At 44.5% G+C, this 22,704-nt stretch overlaps 1 protein-coding gene across 2 annotated transcripts in view; it reads right to left on the reverse strand.

Annotated features, from left to right (window-relative positions):
• Positions 1-1,665: 1,665 nt before the first annotated feature.
• Positions 1,666-22,704, reverse strand: part of eea1 (early endosome antigen 1) — a 43,387-nt gene continuing 22,348 nt past the window's right edge. For both annotated transcript variants that reach the window (XM_021601186.2, XM_036977412.1), the window contains exons 11-29: positions 20,274-20,612; positions 19,884-20,033; positions 19,220-19,339; positions 18,675-18,878; positions 17,955-18,155; positions 17,632-17,745; positions 16,956-17,111; positions 16,650-16,789; positions 12,895-13,225; positions 12,477-12,578; positions 12,097-12,291; positions 11,822-12,004; positions 11,226-11,411; positions 10,194-10,325; positions 9,544-9,729; positions 7,478-7,716; positions 6,812-6,932; positions 6,385-6,483; positions 1,666-5,920 (exon numbers count right to left, since the gene is read on the reverse strand). In XM_021601186.2, the coding sequence (XP_021456861.2) occupies positions 5,798-5,920; positions 6,385-6,483; positions 6,812-6,932; positions 7,478-7,716; positions 9,544-9,729; positions 10,194-10,325; positions 11,226-11,411; positions 11,822-12,004; positions 12,097-12,291; positions 12,477-12,578; positions 12,895-13,225; positions 16,650-16,789; positions 16,956-17,111; positions 17,632-17,745; positions 17,955-18,155; positions 18,675-18,878; positions 19,220-19,339; positions 19,884-20,033; positions 20,274-20,612 (3,321 nt within the window). In that variant the 3' untranslated portion in view covers positions 1,666-5,797. The remainder of the gene's footprint in view (positions 5,921-6,384; positions 6,484-6,811; positions 6,933-7,477; positions 7,717-9,543; positions 9,730-10,193; positions 10,326-11,225; positions 11,412-11,821; positions 12,005-12,096; positions 12,292-12,476; positions 12,579-12,894; positions 13,226-16,649; positions 16,790-16,955; positions 17,112-17,631; positions 17,746-17,954; positions 18,156-18,674; positions 18,879-19,219; positions 19,340-19,883; positions 20,034-20,273; positions 20,613-22,704) is intronic.

Below are 22,704 nucleotides of genomic sequence, written 5' to 3' on the forward strand. Positions count from 1 at the left end.
TGATTTTTGTCCTGTGTTGCTGAATACATTCACTCAAACTGTGGTAATGTGTCTATGGCTAACAGTACAACTGACCCATGTCGTTATTACCCCAGTGGGTGAAAAATCATATAACTAGTTAACACACTGGTATACACACACCAAGGAAAATACAGACCCCTTTTATTTAGTCATGATGGAAAATTAGAAAACAAATGGTACATCTAGTCAAATTATATTATTTATTTCCTTAATCAGACACACATCCCTTCTTCCAGGACAGGTGGTCCAAGGGAACACAGGGTTCCCGACTGTCACCATGACAAACAAGGACTGCGTTTCAGAGCTTAGACGTTGCTGATGCATGACAGATCTTACAATGCCTGAATAGATGTCTGACATGGCACACAACCATTGGTTGACGAATGCAGGGTAACGTGACTCTTAGGCACAATCGCTACACACGGGGCCCTGTTGCAATACACCAGAAATGTATCCTTCCTTGAAGTTACAGATCGGTGGGAGTGAGTGTTAACCTTCCTTTCATCTATCCATCCACTTAGATTTGTGCTTACCTGAAGGAAATGAGGAAGGACGAATTTCTAAAGTATATAAAACGGTGCTATGATATCCTCTAAAGTGGACGAGGAATGAACAAGACAATCGATATCATGCATGACGACGGCCGGCATCCACGTGAAACAAGCCAGATTAATTTGTGTAGTGCCATTCAGTAAGACTTTTTTTTTTTACGTTACATTTGTCGACGCTTCTTTATACACACGCAAGTGTTAACATTTGACAAAGATAATGACTATAGCCTTGGTATTAGTAAGTGACAATGTTATACAATAAGATGGTAAACCCTATGACAGAGTTAGAGGGGCAGGTTTTTGCTCCAGCCGAGCACTGAAACACCCGCTTCAATTTAAAGTATTGATGAGCTGTTGCTATGAAATAGGTATTAGTGCTGGAACAAAAGCCTGCACTAACCTTGTAGCCCTCTCCAGGACCAGGGTTGGTGACCACTTCTCAACTATAAGGGTGGAGTTAGTGGGCAGATACTTGGCCCAGGCTGCGCCTGTAACGGCTCTTAACCCAGAATATGATGAGGCGCAGCCTAGACCGCAAATCTCTTGGCCTTCGTGACAAACACAATATTAAATGCATCCAGCAAGCTGGGAAACCTGATCTGAACAACAGGGAAAGAAGAATCTTTCAGGTTAACCATAGTGCCAATCTGAGGTAGACTAAACCAATGTAATGCAGAAATGGATGCTAACGACACAGGAGTCTACTTGATCAAAATGATATGGTACAATGCCAAGTGTTTGAGAATGACCTCTTGAACCCAGAGTAGAGGGAGGACTGGCATTGAAAGAAAAAGGTGTTCAGGCCTTCAAAGACCGCTAGCCAGACACATCTAGGCAGACACAGCTAGCCAGACACATCTAGGCAGACACAGCTAGCCAGACACATCTAGGCAGACACATCTAGGCAGACACATCTAGGCAGACACAGCTAGCCAGACACAGCTAGGCAGACACAGCTAGGCAGACACAGTCCGGGGGGGGATTGGGAAACCCTGAGCTAGATGGACAGCCAGCCCATCTGCTAGCCAGACATGGAGACATACAGCAAACCAGAAGCCAGACGGCTGACCAAGTCACTCACAATAACATGGCAGTCTTTCAACTAAGAGCCTTTATCATTTACTGTGGATTGACCAGACAGTGCAGGAACAGTTCAAATCAGTACAGTGCCTTCAGAAAATATTCACAAACCATGACTTTCTACATTGTGTTACAGCCTAAATTTAAAATGTATGTATTGAGTTAATCACGGGCCTACACACGATACCCCACCATTTCAAAGTGGAATTAGGTTTTTAAAAATTACAAGCTGAAATGTCAAGTATTCAACCCCTTTGTTATGGCAAGCCTAAATAAGTTGAGTAAAAATGTGCTTAACCATTTACATAAGTTGCATGGTCTCTGTGTACAATGTGTTTAACACTTTTTGAATGACTACCTCATCTCTGTACCCCACACATACAATTATCAGTGAGGACCCCAGTTGAGCAGTGAATTTCAAACACAGATTCAACCACAAAGACCAGGGAGGTTTTCCAATGCCTCGCAATAAAGGACACCTATTTGGTAGATGGGTAAAAAATAAAGCCGACATTGAATATTCCGTTGAGTATGGTGAAGTTATGAATTCCACTTTGGATGGTGCATCAATACACCCCGTCACTACAGAGATACGGGTCTAACTCTGTTTCCGGAGAGGAAGGAAAGTGAATTTAAAACAGTGAGTTTAATGGCTGTGATAAACTGAGGATGGATCAACCACATTGCAGTTACTCCACAATACTAACCTGAATGACAGAGTGAAAAGGAAGCCTGTACAGAATAAATATATTCCAAAACATGCATCCTGTTTTGCAATAAGGGACTTAAGTAAAACTGCTAAAAAATGTGGCAAATAAATTAACACTTTGTAATCAGGACAAAGTTATGTTCGGCGCAAATCAAACAATGCATCACTGAGTATTTTCAAGCATGGTGGTGGCTGCATCAAGTTATGGGTATGCTAATCTTCGGCAAAGCTTTCCAACAGACACTGGAAGACATTCACCTTTCAGCAGGACGATAACCTAAAACACCAGGCTAAATATACAGAGTTCCTTACCAAGACGACATTGAGTGTTACTGTGTGGCCTAGTTACAGTTTTGACTTAAATTGGCAGTCTAGCAATGATCAACAACCAACTTGACAGAGCTTGAATCATTTTTAAAAGAACAATGAGCAAATATTCTACAATTCAGGTGTTTAACACTCGTAGAGACTTGCCCAGAAAGATTCACAGCTTTAAATCGCTGACAAAGGTGAGTCTAACATGTATTGACTCAGGGTTCTTTACTTATGTAATCAAGATAGTTTTATTTTTCATAATTGTTTTTACATACGTTAGAATTTTACTTCCACTTTGACAGATCGTTGACAAAAAAATACAAATAAATATTTTAATCCCACTTTATAACAACAAAATGTGGAAAATCCCAAGGGGTGTGAATACTTTCTGAAGGCACTGTTTTTAGGGTCATTCTCATGAAACTGACATTTAAAAAATAAATGTCCTCTTGGATCACCGAGATTAGGATATGTACTTTCCTATCTCATAATTAGTCTTGTTTTTTGATCAGATAATGCGTTTTACAACTACCAATGCAACAATTCTCATTACCGCAACACTTTTTAAACTCCCAAATAGTAAAACAAATCAATTTATAATATTTTTAACATTGCTTCCCTAATGAAAAGGCCTGAGTTAAACATTTAAAATGTATTTCGGGAAATATTACAGTAACAACCTTTTTGAATCAATAACATATGTATACATTCAAATTGTTTTATTTAATTTACGTACACATCAGATCAAGACACAATTGCATAAATGTGTCCTAATATTTCCGCGTTACGGTAATGATGAGCAGGTTTCGGAAATTAGTGTTGCATAATTTGCCATTGAAAAACCTGTACTGATCTCTACCAGAGATTCAGTAACCCAACAAATCAGTTTCATCATTTGTTAATCCCAAATAATCCTTGCATAGGACTAAAATCACTGATTTTAGTGTGATGGACTAAAATAGCACTTATTTCAGTATAAGTACTGTAATTATATGCATGTATTTTCAAAAGCGGACTTAAACGTAACTGCAAAAAAAGACTTCTCCAAGGTCTTTACAGGTAATATTGGTGTATTAGGACGTGGATATTTGTGGTTGTACATTTTATTAAAGATGTATTTCTGGAATGAATGGGATCCTATGGGCAAACGGCATAACATAATATGCCTATAAAGCATCTAAATACGTGGAACGACAACTGTCTTGGGATATTGAACAGTATAGGTTAGTGTGAAAAACAGGTACACATGTCAAAATTGGGGATATTCTCCTTTGTGGTGGGGTTGCTCTTTGCTGAAACACAAACGGATGATCGTGGCTTAAAAGTAATTTAAACAGGGTTTTTACACCCCACATTTATTGAGACATTTGTTTTGGTAATGAGAGGCCCTTACCTCAATCTGCAAATAATAGGAGACAGCCATTATGAGTCAGCAAACAATTGACCACATCACTAAAGCCCATTCATGCCTCCATGTTTAAGGTAATGGTTCTGATTTTTCCCAATTTGAGCTTTTTAGCCAAATCAGTAATGAGAAGACCAAGTGGGGACAAAAGTCGGTCCTGGGGCCTCTGGGAGCTCGTTTGCTTTGATTATTTCAATCAGCTGTATAGTGCTAGGACAAAAACCAAAACGTGCACCCGGGGGGTGGCCCCAGGACCGACTTTGGGAAACCCTGCTCAAGATGATGCATCATGAGTGAATAAAAGTTTATTTAAAAACATTTGAGTTTTTACAGAAACTTGAAAGTGTTATGGTAATGAGACATGTCCACTTCAACTAGCATAAAATTACCTCAGAATTGAATACAGATGAATTTGGGGTGAAAACTTTATTTCAAATAAGACTGCCAAAAACTGGACTTTGTCTTCAGAATGATAGTTGATATTTGCTACAGATGACTAGTTTCATGAGAATCACCCAAAAAAATACTTGAATGAGGACCAGATTTTTTAAAAGTGTTATCAGTGCTGTTTTTGACGGGTTGTAAAGAGTTAGCAATTAGTGTAAATCAACACCGACATGGACAAAAGTGTCTTAAGAGAAGGTTTAAACAGTCACCATGCAGACTGACAACACTGCAGCCCCTACACATACTGATACACATTCATTCCTAAAGCACCACATATACACACACACACACCAGATACACGTGGACAGTTATTGCTGCTGCTTCAAAGCAGAGCACACACAGCCCCTGCAGTAGTCAGGATGTTGAATGGGATACAGGCGACAGAAAAAGCACATGCAACCAACCACGTGGACAGTGAAAAACAAAAGTTCTTCCGTTTTGTAGATAGATGAGCAGCATTGAAAAAAAATAAAACATTCGGATGTATATCAAGCATGTCTGAATTCTTGATAAAATGTATGACCTTATGAGTCAAAGCTTTCAGCTAGATTTAAAAAGTCATTGAAAAGAAATAAAGGTATGAAAAATCCAGGCTTTCCATTTAGCTTCATATCATGGCCATCTCTCAGGACTGTTGGACTCCTCCAGTTAGACATTCTTTGGTCGTGAACAAAATACTTCTAAAACAAATAACCACTGCTTTCCACCTTTCAAGGTAACTATATCCTTTCGTTAACTTAACCCGTTAGTCGGTACAACCCTTCAAGACCCAACTTACAGTCAACTGTCTTGTTAATGCTCAAGATGAAAACAATGCCAAACCAAGATGGCCGCCGTTCTAGCTAGATGTGTGGTGTAATGGATGTTGCTGTTGAGCTCTCCCTGTTACCATACTCTGTCTGACCGACTGACATGTCGACTTCAGGTCAGGAGCAGCAAAGGCACTATACAGATGCGGCCTATTCCATCACATAGCTCAGAAATGTCTGCAGTGCTTCTTCCATTATGTTCCCATCTTCTTGTGTGACGTCGAGATACCTGCTGAACCCACATCGGCCACCATGTTGACTGGCCACTTCTTCTGCACTCCCATCACCAGGTTACTCCTCTCCAAAGCTCAGTAGGTATGTTTGCTTCACATGGTCCAATGGGGTTCACAGAGAGACTGGTGTTGGTTCCTCAGTCCAGATGAATGCACATAGAAAATGGACATCATGAGACATGCCGTTGCTGGGCTACTGGGGGGAGGGGGTGGGGGGAAGAGGGGTGTCAGGCCTGGAGATCTTCGAAGCATGTTTCACAAACCCGCACAGGCTTCTTGGATGAGGGTATGAGGGCGTTCTTGGCGGAGCACTCTGCACAGAAGATGTTGCCACAGTGTCTGCAGTGGTGCTGCAAGGGGGAGTCAGAGTTGGGAGTAGAGAGAGTCAGTTAGGAGGATGGGCAGTCAGGCTATGCCGACTATTTTGTTCTCTATGTATTTGAACTTTATTGAGACAGTTCGGAAATCAGAAAGACACCGAGGTAAGTGGGAGAAATAGTGGGAAGGGTGGACAGGGGGATTGAACACCGGTCACTGGTGAGGAGATTTGTACATGTGTTGGGAGCGTTATCATTCAACCACGGCTCTGCACAGCAGTTAACACTTTTGTGAATTCCTTTGTGGCTCCTCCAACATTTACAATGGTCGTGTTCATAAGGCAGTAAACAGAAGAAAATTAACTGAAACAGGGAGGGACTACCTGAACTTGTCCAATAAGAAACATTAATTCTTTGTTGCTAAACATTCCTGTTGCAAAAAAACTGCCCTAATGAACACAACCCAAATGAACAGACCGCCGTGTAATACAACTCACCTTCCTAATGGCGAGAGAGAAGCCCTTCCCACAGTCCATGCAGTTCTGTACCTCGTGGTCCTCTGCCCACTTCCTGGTCAGAGACTGTGACTGCTTTATCTACAGACGGGGACAAGGAGAGGGGTTAGAGCACAGCATGAAAACAAGCTCCACTAACACGCATGCACACTCCCAACACACACAGCTCTATTGACGAGCTATTCGTCCTACAGAGTTCAAAGCCGCAGGGCGGCGCGGTCTATTGTGTCATCCATAACTCGATAACAGCCTATTAAATGAGATGAATACAATTACGTAATGATTGGTCATTGGACTCCATGGATGTGGACTCCGTATTGTGCTTAATAAAGACTACAGGTCATAAAGAACGATGCATCTGAAGTCCTAATAGGTGCGTAACGTGGTGTTACGTATCTTGTATTGTTACCTGTAGTGACTGGTTTTCTCTGCCCAGCTCCTGCATGGCGGCTGTCGTATCATCCAGTTTCCTCCTCATCTCCACTACTTTGGCCTGCAGTTTCTCCATCTCCCCCTCACCCTTCACACACCTGAAACACAGCCATAACAGAGTCAAAATGGTTGACGGCTAAAAGCTACCATGGGAGGAGTGAAAAAGAGGAAAGAGGGAGAGCGAGAGAAAATAAATCAAAGCACTAGTCACCTCCAAAGCAACTTCTAACTGCATCACAGGGAGGTTATAATGACGGCACGACTTCTAGCAGTCAAACTACCGGAAATCAATTAGCCTATCCTGCAAGGTGTCAGGATGCCTAGAGGTTAGAGTGTTGGGCCGGTAACCGAAAGGTTGCTGGATCGAATCCCCGAGCTGACAAGGTAAAAATCTGTCGTTCTGCCCCTGAACAAGGCAGTTAAACCCACTGTCACCCAGGCCGCCATTCGAAATAAGAATTTGTTCTTAACGGACTTGTCTAGTTAAATAAATGTTTAAAAAAAACAGCCAACTTGCCCTTTTGTTTCGAAGACACCCACAAGGGTAGATCTAGGCGATTTCCTGCTTCAAGGTAGTTTCTGATATAAACACACCACACAGTAATTCTGGAGACAACTTCACACCCACTACCCTCTCTCTCACCTCTCCAGCAGCGCACGCCTCTCGTCCTGGTTGTTCTGCACGGTGGCCTCCAGCACGGCAATCTCGCCCCGCAGTTCATCCGTCTGCTTCTCCAGATCGCCGCAGTGCCGCTGACTCCCCTGCCACTCCCTCTTCAGCGTGGCCACGTTCTCGTTGAGCGCCGTCACCTGCAGGCCCAGCCGCGCCTCCGCCTCCTCCCCCCGCTTCGCCTGCCCCTCATGAGCATTACGCTCTGACGCCTGGGGAGGCGAGGGAGGGAGAACAGGGTATTTAGAAGTCTAGAGGAGAAAAGCCACACCTACAGGAGCTCTACAACACATCTGAGTGACGATACCTAAAAGACACCATCACACAGTGAAACACAGCACGTAAAAGCACTAAGGGCTGGTGTGTGTTTTCTGTTAGTAGAGCGACTGTACATATGATACATTTCCACCAGCCAATAGCATTAAAATGTAAATCATCTCATGTACAGTGCATTCAGAAAGTATTCAGACCCCTTTACTTTTTCCACATTTTGTTACCTTACAGCCTTATTCTAAATTTGATTCAATTCATTTTTTGCTCATCAATCTACACAATACCCAATAATGACAAAGCAAAAACTGTTTTTAGATATTTTTGCAAATGTATTAAAAATGTAAAACAAATACTTTATTTAGATATGCATTCAGACCCTTTGCAATGAGACCTGAAGTTGAGCTCAGGTGCATCCTGTTTCCATTGATCATCTTTGAGATGTTTCTGCAACTTGATTTACCACCTGTTGTAAATTCAATTGATTGGACATGATTTGGAAAGGCACTCACCTGTCTATATAAAGGTCCCACAGTTGACAGTGCAAGTCAGAGTAAAAACCAAACCATGAGGTCAAAGGAATTTTCAAATACGCTCCGGTACGGACAGGGTTGTGTGTTGAGGCACAGATCTGGGGAAGGGTAGCAAAAGAATTCTGCAGCATTTAAGGTCCCCAAGAACACAGTGGCCTCCATCATTCTTAAATGGAAGAAGTTTGGAACCACCAAGACTCTTCCGCCCGGCCAAAATGAGCAATCGGGGAGAAGGGCCTTGGTTGGGGAGGTGACCAAGAACCCAATGGTCACTCTGACAGAGCTCCAGAGTTCATCTGTGGAGATGGGAGAACCTTCTGGAAGGACAACATCTCTGCAGCACTCCACCAATCAGGCCTTTATGGTAGAGCGGCCAGACGGAAGCCACTCCTCAGTAAAAGGCACATGACAGCCGCTTGGAGCTTTCCAAAAGGCATCTAAAGGACTCTCAGACCATGAGAAACCAGATTCTCTGGTCTGATAAAACCAAGATTGAACTCTTTGGCCTGAATGCCAAGTTTCACATCTGGAGGAAACCTGGCACCATCCCTACGGTGAAGCATGGTGGTGGCAGCATCATGCTGTGGGGATGTTTTTCAGCGGCAGGGACTGGGAGACTAGTCAGGATAGAGGGAAAGTTGAACGGAGCAAAGTACAGAGAGATCCTTGATGAAAACCTACTCCACAGCACTCAGGACCTCAGACTGGGTCCAAGTTTCACCTTCCAACAGGACAACGACCCTAAGCACACAACACAGGAGTGGCTTCGGGACAGGTCTCTGAAAGTCCTTGAGTGGCCCAGACAGAGCCCGGACTTGAACCAGAGCGAACATCTCTGGAGAGACCTGAAAATAGCTGTGCAGCAACACTCCCATCCAACCTGACAGAGTATGAGGGGATCTACAGAGAAGAATGGAGAAACTCCCCAAATACAGGTGTGCCAAGCTTGTAGTTTCATACCCAAGAAGACTCAAGGCTGTAATTGCTGCGAAAGGTGCTTCAACAAAGCACTGAGTAAAGGGTCTGAATACTTATGTAAATGTGATATTTCAGTGTAGTTGTAGTTCTTTTTATTTTTATTTTTTTTAACCTGTTTTTGCTTTGTCATTATGGGACATTGTTTGTAGATTGAGGGGAAAAAAACGATTTAATTCATTTTAGAATAAGGCTGTAACGTAACATAATGTGGAAAAAGTCAAGGTCTGAATTATTAGGTTGGTGAGCGACTCAGCGTACCAGCTGGGCCTGGATCTCCTGGGTCTCTGCCCATAGCTTCTCCTCTCTCTGGGTAACACTGTTTCTGGTGGCCTGGTGCAGGGTCTTCTCCTGCTCCAGGGCTGCCTGCACCTCTTCCACCCGGCCCTGCATCTCCAGCTTCTGCTGGATCAACAGTTGCTTGGCTTCCCGCAGCTCCCTCAACTCCTGGGGGGAGAGGGTGAAATGGATAGGTGTAAGCCAGAGGTTCCCAACCTTTTTTGGTTACTGTACCACCAACTGCTCTGCCCCGTGTACCCCTGAAGTACCCACCGATGTGCATTTTACCAGTAGACCTATGGTCTCATGAGTACCCCCTATGGATAGGCCAAGTACCCCTGGTTGGGGACCACTTGTGTAAGCAATATGATAGCAGTTCCATCTTGTCCTCAGAGGTCAGGTGGAATTGTGGCCATTTTGCTAACACCTATCCAATCATCTTAGATCTATAGGAGTACCTGGAGGATAGGGGTTGATATGGTATTCAGTTGGCTCAATTCAGAATCAACCCCTCCCCTTTCCACTCAATGGAGTGACTATACCTGTGACCTGTTCAATGATCCCAGATCAAGGACCACTCCGTAAAGCAAAATAAGGGATTAATAAATGCATCAGCATAAGGAGGGCCTCACCTTGTCACTCCTCTCCCCGAGTGCCTTCAGCTCAGAGCTCAGTCTGGTTGTGTCCTTCTCCAGGGCAGCCTTAGTCTGGCTCAGCTCCTCTGCTCTGCTCCTCTCCTTCTGCAGCTCCTCCTGGGTCACACCCTAGGTGGGGGAGGGGGGGTGATGGCATCAGAGATTGATCAAAATCCCCAAAACATGATGCTGTGACTAGGGTTGCAAAGGGAGGGTATATTACTGAAAAGTTTCTAAGTTCCCCATTAAACTAACAGAATTTTAGTATCTTTCAAGGATTTTATTCCCTTTTGGGTACTTCAGATTATCACGTGTCTGAAATCATCTCTGGCCGGCTCTCTGGCCTCATCACATGTAAAATATGAAAGAATTAAATATGATTTTAAAATGTAAAAAATGTCATGGCAAAGCTGTAAAACATGATCCTATATTTAATCCATCAATTTATAGAAAACCATTGTTTAATATGAGGGAATCAGCATGAAATATCCCTTATGTTTTTTTTTACACACTTATTTGTCAGTATGTATTTGTTGTCAATGTCTTGGTGCCAAACTGGTGGCAGTTGTGAACGAAGTGTATTGTTGGTGGGTTACAGAGGTAATGGAAAATAATGCCATTGTTGATGAGATGCTTTTTTTTATTAATTAGGCTATTTTCTCTTGAACCATATGATCCATCTACCAGAAACTCATGGACAATACAGACACCGATATGAAAAATGATGACTATATATGAATACATTTTAAAAGTTGTTAAAGTATAAATTACCAAAATGATGATAGATTGACAGTCTCTGTTAATGACCTAAATTACCGGTAGCTTTGCAACCCTAGTTCTGGCTATGGGTTGGAATTAGATGTACAACAATTATAACAAGAGATTCATTACACAAAACTAAATGGGATACCCCCAAGTGAAACAATAATGTCTTCCCTCCTGGATCTCATAAGCGATATGATTATAAGGACAGGGGAACCTTTGAGCAGGACCCTGGGTCTGCATGTACTGTGTGCGAATAAAATCAACCTGTTGTTTCTGCAACTCTTTGAGGGCCGTCTCCTGCTGGCCAAGCTTCTGGTCCCGTTTAGCCAGCTCCTGCTCCAGGGAGGCCCTGGCAGCCTTTACCTCCTGCACCTGCCCCTCCAGACCAGTCAGCTGGATCCGGTTAGCAGATAACTCCTCCTGGGACAGGGCCAGCCTCTCCTCAGACGCCTGGACAGAGAGTATACACAGGCATGGGTCACATACAGTACATACACACAGAAAACATGGGTCACACACACACTCAACAGGTTTATGAGCATACCACACTTTCAAATTAGATTAGCATTATGTCAAAAAGGCTTTGATTTATATGATCCTACACCTACGGTGTCCTGGTAGACCATTAGGCAGACACGTGAGTCAGCTCATGATCAATATGTACATGCGGTCTGACACGGTCTCTGGTATCTCCATTGATTCCTCTTAACTGCCTTTTTCTTCTCACATATTTTCTTCTCACACAATGACTCTTCCTGTTTAACTCCCACTGACCCCAACCTCCCTCCATTGAAATATAATTGAATGTGGATTCTCGTTCGAGTAAGGATATTTCTATGCTTGCATGGTCTCCCACCCACCTTGAGGTCCTGTCTGAGAGATGACAACTCTGACTCCTTGCCATAGTAGTCAGACTGCAGCTTGACCAGGCCTAGCTGACTCTGCTCTAGAACCTCCTGCAGCTCAGTGGTCCTGGTCCTCTCAGAGCTCAAATCCTGGCCGAGGCCTGACACCTGTTCCCTCAGATGACCCTCCTCCTCAGCCTGGAACACACATTTAGTCCAAAACATGGAAAATACATGGAATTAAGTGTGTGTGTGTGTGTATGTGTGTGCATGCATGCATGTCATCTTACCTTCTTGGCATGTGATCCTTGCAGCTCGGTCACTTGGCTTTCCAGCTTCTTCTTTTCCTGGCTGAAGGACCCCTGGGCTGTCGTCAGCTGTGCCTGTAGCTGCTGCACCCCCTTCTCCTTCTCTTTCAGGGCCTCCTGGGTCTTGGTGTGTTGTTCTGTTAATGCAGTCAGCTGCATATTCAGCCCTTTTTCTACCTGCAAAGGCAGACACAAAATAGAACCCATTGTGAGAGCATGGACAATCGGTATCTGGGTCGTGTTCATTAGGGCACACCATAGCAAAACATTTTGCAACTGAAACAAAAATGAAGGGTTGCTTATTGGACAAGCTCAGGTGCAAAATGAATGGGACCATGTAGTCATGTCTATGGGCTTCTTACCTCTCTGATCTTATCCAGCTGCCCTTTGACCTCTGCCATCTCCTTTGTGGTGGCCTCTGTGGCCTTCAGCAGCTCTCGTCTGGCCTTCTCATGGGACTTCTCCTAAAACAGGAACACATTCAAGACATTTTCACATTAACACAGATATATTTAATGTTGGATTTGGCCTAGAGTCTAAGAGACTTCTGCTGATAACACTGACAAATACAATTCTATAAGAAAAGGGCGATTAAAAAGTAGGAGTGTGGATCTCGGATCCGGTCATGTAATCTTATTCATTATGATCTAAAAAGGCAAAACTGATCCTACGGTATATTAGCATTCCCACTCTGTAACCCAAGTAGCTTCCTGACTCCTTCACATTGCTGTCTGTGCCTTCCACATGGAGGTCTACCACGCTACACCACATTAAACCCACCTTCTCCTCCAGAACTGCCTTGCTGCTCTTCCTCTCCTTGTCCAGCTGGCTCTGGCTGTCCTTCATGGCTTTGGAGGCCTTAGCCAGGCCATCCTTGACCGCCACCAGCTCTTTCCCCTGGGCCTCCTTCTCCTGCTGGGCCGTCTGGAGCTCTCTGGCCAAGCCCTGGGCTTTCCTGTCCAGCTCTGCCTGCTGCGCCTGCCCCTCCTGGGCTAGCTTGACCAAGTTGGCCTGGAGGGAGGTCTTCTCCTGCTCACATTGCTCCAGCTGCTGTCGCGTGTCACTCAGGGAGGAGGTTTTTCTCTTCAGCTCCACCTGTAACGCAGCAGCTCTGAGAGAAGCATAGACCGGTCACAAAGAGTACTGGATGTGGTACAATGACTAACAATAAGGAAATAAGCTTGGTTTATAGTCGATGGCCAGAACCACGTTTAATTTATACTCAGGCGGACTGTCTATAGACTGCTGCTGCAACGGTCATTTTCCTTGTCGTCGGGAGATGATTCAGTGCAGTTCGAGTTTCGAAAAGTATTCAGACCCCTTTACCTTTCCCACATTTTGTTACCTTACAGCCTTATTCTAAAATTGATTCCAACTGTTTTTTCCCCCCTCATCAATCTACTCAAAGCAAAAACAGCTTTAGAAATGTTAACAAATGTATAAAAAAATTTACTGAAATATCACATTTACATAAGTATTCAGACCCTTTACTCAGTACTTTGTTGAAGTACCTTTGGCAGCAATTACTGCCTCAAGTCTTCTTGGGTATGACGCTACAAGCTTGGCACACCTGTATTTGGGAAGTTTCTCCTATTCTTCTCTGCAGATCCTCTCAAACTCTGTCAGGTTGGATGGGAGTGTTGCTGAACAGCTACAGTGCCTTGCGAAAGTATTCGGCCCCCTTGAACTTTGCGACCTTTTGCCACATTTCAGGCTTCAAACATAAAGATATAAAACTGTATTTTTTTGTGAAGAATCAACAACAAGTGGGACACAATCATGAAGTGGAACGATATTTATTGGATATTTCAAACTTTTTTAACAAATCAAAAACTGAAAAATTGGGCGTGCAAAATTATTCAGCCCCTTTACTTTCAGTGCAGCAAACTCTCTCCAGAAGTTCAGTGAGGATCTCTGAATGATCCAATGTTGACCTAAATGACTAATGATGATAAATACAATCCACCTGTGTGTAATCAAGTCTCCGTATAAATGCACCTGCACTGTGATAGTCTCACAGGTCCGTTAAAAGCGCAGAGAGCATCATGAAGAACAAGGAACACACCAGGCAGGTCCGAGATACTGTTGTGAAGAAGTTTAAAGCCGGATTTGGATACAAAAAGATTTCCCAAGCTTTAAACATCCCAAGGAGCACTGTGCAAGCGATAATATTGAAATGGAAGGAGTATCAGACCACTGCAAATCTACCAAGACCTGGCCGTCCCTCTAAACTTTCAGCTCATACAAGGAGAAGACTGATCAGAGATGCAGCCAAGAGGCCCATGATCACTCTGGATGAACTGCAGAGATCTACAGCTGAGGTGGGAGACTCTGTCCATAGGACAACAATCAGTCGTATATTGCACAAATCTGGCCTTTATGGAAGAGTGGCAAGAAGAAAGCCATTTCTTAAAGATATCCATAAAAAGTGTTGTTTAAAGTTTGCCACAAGCCACACCAAACATCTGGTCAGATGAAACCAAAATTGAACTTTTTGGCAACAATGCGAAACGTTATGTTTGGCGTAAAAGCAACACAGCTGAACACACCATCCCCACTGTCAAACATGGTGGTGGCTGCATCATGGTTTGGGCCTGCTTTTCTTCAGCAGGGACAGGGAAGATGGTTAAAATTGATGGGAAGATGGATGGAGCCAAATACAGGACCATTCTGGAAGAAAACCTGGAGTCTGCAAAAGACCTGAGACTGGGATGGAGATTTGTCTTCCAACAAGACAATGATCCAAAACATAAAGCAAAATCTACAATGGAATGGTTCAAAAATAAACATATCCAGGTGTTAGAATGGCCGAGTCAAAGTCCAGACCTGAATCCAATCGAGAATCTGTGGAAAGAACTGAAAACTGCTGTTCACAAATGCTCTCCATACAACCTCACTGAGCTCGAGCTGTTTTGCAAGGAGGAATGGGAAAAAATGTCAGTCTCTCGATGTGCAAAACTGATAGAGACATACCCCAAGCGACTTACAGCTGTAATCGCAGCAAAAGGTGGCGCTACAAAGTATTAACTTAAGGGGGCTGAATAATGTTGCACGCCCAATTTTTCAGTTTTTGATTTGTTAAAAAAGTTTGAAATATCCAATAAATGTCGTTCCACTTCATGATTGTGTTTCGCTTGTTGTTGATTCTTCACAAAAAAATACAGTTTTATATCTTTATGTTTGAAGCCTGAAATGTGGCAAAAGGTTGCAAAGTTCAAGGGGGCCGAATACTTTCGCAAGGCACTGTATTTTCAGGTCTCTCCCGAGATGTTCGATCGGGTTCAAGTCCGGGCTCTGGCTGGGCCACTCAGGGACTTTCAGAGACTTGTCCCGAAGCCACTCCTGCGTTGTCTTGGTTGTGTGGTTAGGGTCGTTGTCCTGTTGGAAGGTGAACCTTTACCCCAGTCTAAGGTCCTGAGTGCTCTGGAGCAGGTTTTCAAGGATCTCTCCGTACTTTGCTCTGTCCATCTTTACCTCTATCCTGACTAGTCTCCCAGTCCCTGCCGCTGAAAAACATCCCCACAGCATGATGCTGCCACCACCATGCTTCACCGTTGGGATGGTGTCACGTTTCCTCCAGATGTGACGCTTGGCATTCAGGCCAAAGAGTTCAATCTTGGTTTTATCAGACCAGTGAATCTTGTTTCTCATGGTATGAGAGTCCTTTAGGTGCCTTTTGGCAAACTCCAAGTGGGCTGTCATGTGCCCTTTACTGAGGAGTGGCTTCCGTCTGGCCACTCTACCATAAGGGCATGAATGGTGGAGTGCTGCAGAGATGGTTGTCCTTCTGGAAGGATCTCCCATCTCCACAGAGGAACTCTAGAGCTCTGTCAGAATGACCATCAGGTTTTTGGTCACCTCCCTGACCAAGGCCCTTCTGCCCAGCAATGGCCGGGCGGCCAGCTCTAGGAAGAGTCTTGGTGGTTCCAAACTTCATCCATTTAAGAAAGATGGAGGCCACTGTGTTCTTGGGGACCTTAAATGCTGCAGACCTTTTTTGGTGCCCTTCCCCAGATCTCTGCCTCGACACAATCCTATTTCGGAGCTCTACGGACAATTCCTTGAACCTCATGGCTTGGTTTTTGCTCTGACATGGAATGTCAACTGTGGGACCTTATATAGACAGGTGTGTACCTTTCCAAATAATTTCCAATAAATGTAATGTACCACAGGTGGACTCCAATCAAATTGTAGAAACATCTCAAGGATGATCAATGGAAACAGGACGCACCCGAGCTCAATTTTGAGTCTCATAGCAAAGGGTCTGAATACTTATGTAAATAAGGTATCCGTTTTTTATTTTTAATACGAAAAACTTTCTAAAAACCTGTTTTCGCTTTGTCATTATGGGGTATTGTGTGTAGATTGATGAGGATTTCATTTTTATCCAGTTTAGAATAAGGCTGTAAAGTGACAAAATGTGGAGGGGAAAATGAAGGGGTCTGAATTCTTTCCGAATGAACTTTGACCCTGTTGTGTCCATTAGCATGGTAACCTGACTGTGACAGCATAAAGAAGGTGAAGTAAGTTCTCACCCAGACTTCTCAGTCTCCAATAGGCAACCCAGCTCCTTCAGCTTTCCCTTGACCTCCGACTCCTGCTTCTGGAGCTTCTGCACTTCCTGCTGGGCCTGCTTCCTGTCAGCACGCAGCTCCACCCCCTCCGCCTCCGCTTTCTGTCATACACGCACAAAGAACACACACACACACACAGACAATTCAGTGACCTCACAGGGACTTTCTACTACAACCCTGATTCCAAGATGTGTGTATGAGCTAAACCCCTTCATATCGTAATAAACAAAAATCGAATGTGTGTGTGAGTGCGTGCATTTAACTGACCTTGGCCCGCACCTCCAGCTGCTCTAAGCGCTGTTCTGAGATCAGTAGTTTGTCTTTGACCTCCTTCAGACTGGCCTCCAGCTGGCCACACTGCTCCTGTCTCGCCTGCAGCCTCCGGCCCTGCTCCTCCACACACGCCAGGCTCTTACTCAGCTCCTATAAGGACAGAAGAGATGAGGTTACTGGGGGCCCCATTCAAATTCTCTAAAAGCGCATCCTTCTTTCATTGAAGTAATCATTGACTAGACATGATTGGACAGGAGAACACAAGGGCTCCACCACATGACGTTCCCCTGTCCTGTCTAATCAGTGATTACTTCAAGGAAGGAAGGAAGGATTTACTTTTAAAGAATTGGAATGGGGCCTAGTGTAACAGTACTTCTTCCGTCTCTCTCCTCACCCCTACCTGGGCACCCTTGAAGAATTGATACTTATCGCTCCACAAAAGCCGCGGCCCTTGCAGAGCAAGGGAAATAACTACAGTACTTCAAGGTCTTAGAGCGAGTGACGTCACCGAATGAAACGCAATTAGTCCTCACCGCGCTAACTAGCTAGCCTAAGGAGTATGGTGGTAGATCAGATGTTCATCTAGTATGAGTCTATTCTGCTGACGTCACCCATCTCAGCCTGCAGTACTATGAGTGAGCTGACCTCAGACATAGAAACTATGGCTGACCTGCTGCTTGTCCTGTAGTGCATGCTGGGCTGTATCCAGGTGGTTCTCCAGGTCTACTCTCTGGGTTGCCTTGGCTGCCTCGGCCGACAGCAGCATCTCGATCTTAGCCTTCAACTGGGGAAACAACAACAACTTTTTAGTGCCAGAATCTGGCTGAGTGGTAAACTCTTAACGCTATGGTTGGGTGGTTAACACTCTTTCACATGACCGTCTGGCGACGGGGGTTCGACCCCCAGCTTGGCCACTTCTGTCTGTGCCTCTCTCCAGTCAAGGGTAAAGAGGGAGGTAGAATATTTATCCATCCATCAGTCCATTCACCCTACCTGCGTGTCCAGTTGGGCCACCTTCTCCCTGCTCTCGGTCAGCTGGGTGTTCACTTCCTTTATAGAGGTCTCCACAGCCTGGGCTTGGTCCTGTGCCGCCCGCAGAAGGGTCTTCTGCTCCTGCACCTGCTTGTGGAGGTTGTCCTGGGCCTGCTTGTGGCTCTCTGATTGGTTCTTCAGTTTGTCTGTCAGGTGTATGACCTATAGCCCCCAAAACAGAAAGACAGCAAGACAATTAGTTGTTTCTCAGATCATGATTAGGCCACTGTATGTTTTTACTGTGGTTAACACTACCTCAAAGCAAATCAAAGTTTATTGGTTCGGTACACAGATTTGCAGACGTTATCGCAGGTGCAGTGAAATGCTTGTGTTTTCTAGCTCCAACAGTGCAGTAATACAAAACAACACACATAATCCAAAAAGTTTAAAGAAATTAAGAAATGTCGGAATGAATCTAATTAACAACCCAAATAGCACTGCAACAGTAATCCACATGCAATCTCTACGTATCTACACTGGGTGAATTTACACCTATGCACATGAATTGAACAACACACTTCTACGGATCACCGTACTGCATTACGTGTGTGCTCTGTTTTGTGTGTGTGTACACGTCAAACCAAACATTTAAACAATGTTATGTGAGGTAAAGTAAATATCCAAACCGGTCCGTGCATCAATACCATATATAGTCAAATACGGTTTACCGCCCAGCCCTACCTGCGTCTGTAGTGTGTGGTTCTTCTCCTGAAGCTGGTTGAGCACAGCCGTCTCTCCCTCCCCGGCCTGAATCTTGGCCACCAGGTCCTCCCTCTCGGCCTCCAGCTGACTCACGCTGTCCTTGGTCTTCTGCAGCAGGGCCTCCAGGTTCTGGATCTTCTGGTCCTTGTCCCCGATCTGACGCAGCACCTGCTCCAGGTCATTCTAACAGGACAGGGACAAAGTGGCAGAGGGAGAAGAGTCAAACAAACGTGTTGTCCGAAGCACTTTCTAAGCAGAAGTCCTTAGTCATGTTCATTAAGCATCAGACAGGAAAAGAAATAGACTGAAACAGGGTGGGACGACATGGACTTGTCCAACAAGAAATGTTGTTTTCCGTTTTGCTAAGGTGTGCCCTAGTAAATGCGACCTTGTACTAATGCGTGGTGGGTTTTCTGGTGCTGAGCATCACTTCACATAGATTCTACTATACACACAGTGAAAGAGGTGAGTTGTACTGACAAAATACTTTTCTGGAACTGCTACGTTGACATGTCCGGTAGTACCTGTGCCTCTCTGAGCTTGGTGTTGGTGTTCTGCTGCAGGCCCTGGAGCTCCTGGTGTTGCTGCTTAGCTTTCTCTAGCTGGTGCTGCAGGTCCAATGTCTTACTGCTGTTCTCCTTCAACTAAAGCAAGACACACATGCAGAGGTCAAACCCAATACAGTAGCTCTGTTTATGGCCTCATTCTGAACCCCCACCTATAGAGAGTAACTTCTAATAGGCAGGCCAGTCTATAAAGGACCTTGTGCAACAATATCCATCATATAACAGTATCGGTCTCTGTTCAACTCTACCGCTCCCAGAGAACTACATGGTCAATATGACCGCTGGTCCACCCATCAGAGAACATGGATTTAAAGGGATATTTGGGGATTTTGGCAATGAGGCCCTTTATCTACTCAGATTAACTTGTGGATACCATTTGTATGTCTCTGTGTGCGGTTTGATATCCATAGAATTCCAGTCATTGCGCTAACGCTAGTTAGCATTGGCTCGCAAAACTCTAACTTCCTTCATATTGTACACAGAGACATACAAATGGTATCCACAAGTTCATCTGCCTCTGAGGATCATTGCCAAAATCCCTAAGTATCCCTTTAAATGGGAATGTCCGTTCCAGTAATTCTGTCTATACCCATCCTATACGGAACTCATGTGGTGTCCCTACCTGTTCCTCTGAGCGGGACAGTTTGATCTGCAGGTCGGCGGCTTGTTGCTCACGGTCCTTTAGTTTCTCCCCAGAGAGCTGCCTCTGCTCCTTCAGACGGCCCTGCACCTCCCCCAACTGCCGCTCCGCCTCCAGCAGCTTAGCATGCAGCTACAACACAGGGGGAGGAAGAGGATGGGAAGAAGACGGGAGGAAGAGAGGAAGGCTTATACCTAATATACAGTATCATTGATAAGCAAAGATTTGTGTGTCTGACCTGTGTGTGTGCACAAGTTTGCCTGTGCGCCTCTCTCATTTGTGCGCGCGCGTGTGTGTGTATGGTTATAGTCATGTGAGTGTCTGACACGTAGGTTATTGGTGTCTGACCGTGTGCATGTGTTACTCACTAACCTGGCAGACCTCACTCTGCTGCGCCAGGCCCTGGCTCTCCCTCTCCTCCCTCTGCTGCTGCAGCTGCTTCCTCTCAGTCTTCACCTCCCTGTGCTTGGCCTCCAGCTCAGCAAACTCCCTTCGAAGCCTCTCAGCTTCCTCCCCCCGCTCCGCCAGCTCTGCCTGGGCTCTCTGCAGGCTGGCCTCGGCACTCACTGCCCGGGCCTGGAGCTCTTGCACCTCCAGCTCCCTCTGGTGCAGGCTGGCCTGGGCTGTCTTCTTGGAGACCTGCTCGGCCCTCAGGCCTTCCTCCAGCTCCTGAAACTCCTTCTCCCTGCGCAGCAGCTTCTCTGAAAGCATCTGGAGGGAACCAGAGGGGGTAAAGTGATTAGCTAGTGATTACGGTCCTGTGCAGCTCCGTCGGTAAGACGATGGCGCTAGCAACACCAAGGTCATGGATACAACTCTGGCAGAGAACATCACAAACACATAGATGTATACGCTAACATAAGTTACGTAAGTTGCTTTGGATAAAAGTCAGCTAAATGGCATATATTAACAGGTTGTGAAGAGAACTGGTGTTTCAGAATGTTTTGAAAGACAGAAACGGATACTCTGAACGGATAAGCATGAGGGGCAATCTGCTAAAGGGTGTAAGAACCCTGTGTAATAGAAAATCTAAATGTAATGGAAAGTGTTATACACACAGCTCCTTAAAATATTTGACATTGGGAGATGTTGACTTAAGTGAAAAAATTAGGATTAATTTAACAGCACTCTTATTAAAAGCTCAGTTCCTGTTAAACAAAACAAAAATGTACAGATACCTTCTCACTTATCATAGTGACATTGGTCGTTCAACCTCTGAAAAGAACACTGCATCCCTACAGACCTGCAGAGGGGGCAGGAATTACATTCCAGAGGAATACGTTTTACGACAGGAACTTGAATGCCGGGCTGTCTGTGTGTGTGTGTGTGTGTGTGTGTGTGTGTGTGTGTGTGTGTGTGTGTGTGTGTGTGTGTGTGTGTGTGTGTGTGTGTGTAGTAAACTTGGCACAAGGGGAATGATATATAATACAATGGTGTGAACAACAGTGCTGGTAACTGGGGGACATGACTGGGACATAGAAAATGCCAGACACGGATCTTTTTCCCCTCCGGTCCCACAGCAGCTGAGCCTCATTTATGAGTGGCTCTATCACTCCCTCTTCAACTTCTTCCAACCCCTCTATCCATCCCTCTCCTTCCATGTCCTTGTTTCAACCTTGGTTCATATCTCCCCGATTTCTCGCAGTCTCCTGTCTTTATGCATCATTTTCTTTCGCTACCTTTTTCCTCCCCTCCCTCGTTGTTTCACTCTATCCAGTATCCACCTCTTCTCTCTGTTTCTACTCAACTTTCCTCTGTCCTCCCATCTTTTATTTTATAAATATTTGTAAAGGTATTTTCTGACTTCCTTGAACAGATAGGTGAGGATGACAGTGGGGAAAGATCGAGAGAGGTTGTATCATAGGCCGGATTCAAATATTACAGGTCAAATATAAATTAATATATTCAGTTTATATAACAGGCTGACTCAAAATAAAAAAAATACACACAGAAATCATCATATTGATCAAACAGGATTTCGTAATAATAAAATTGGTATATAAAGACAAATAGAGGTGGGCCTACACCTCAGACTCCCCATCCCATTCCCCCCTGCCCAACATGTCTCCGTCCAACCCACCACATCTGGAAAACATGTTTTCCACCACGCCTAGCAACTCAGGTTGGATGTCAGTAGTGCTGAGCGATTAGTTTGGTTTCGGTTTGATTTTTTTATTTTATTAAAAAAATCTATCACGGTTCACTCCTCAGTCTCTGCTCCGCACAGACTGGACAAGTGCTGGCACGCAATGGATTATGGTCATTGTAGTTAATTACCGCATGTTCTATGCTAAACTATGAAGAATTTGGGCCTGTTGGAAACTACAACTCCATACTGCATCGCACAGTTCAGACTTGATCTGATTTATTTCTACAGAAACTAGCATGTCTTGGGGGTATGATACTGTATTTGTGTGTATTTGTTTATTTTCTATTTAACCTTTATTTAACTAGGCAAGTCAGTTAAGAACAAATTCTTATTTACAATGACGGCTTAGGAACTGTGGGTTAACTGTCTTGTTCGGGGGCAGAATGACAGATTTTTACCTTGTCAGCTCGGGGATTCGATCTAGCAACCTTTGGGTTACTGGCCCAATGCTCTAACCACTATGCTACATGCCTTCCCAGTATAACTCTCACTCATCAGTCGCAATTCATTCAGAATTATCCTTAATCATCGTGGTAGAATCCACATTAATGTAGAAGTGTTTAGAAATATTCTGTTCTTATTTACAATAAAAGTGACTCCAAAATGACACAATACATTATTTACCATTCATTTCTATTGGGCACAAAATAATCT

This window comes from Oncorhynchus mykiss, chromosome 1 (genome assembly GCF_013265735.2).
Source record: "Oncorhynchus mykiss isolate Arlee chromosome 1, USDA_OmykA_1.1, whole genome shotgun sequence".
NCBI classification, from domain to species: Eukaryota; Metazoa; Chordata; class Actinopteri; order Salmoniformes; family Salmonidae; genus Oncorhynchus; species Oncorhynchus mykiss.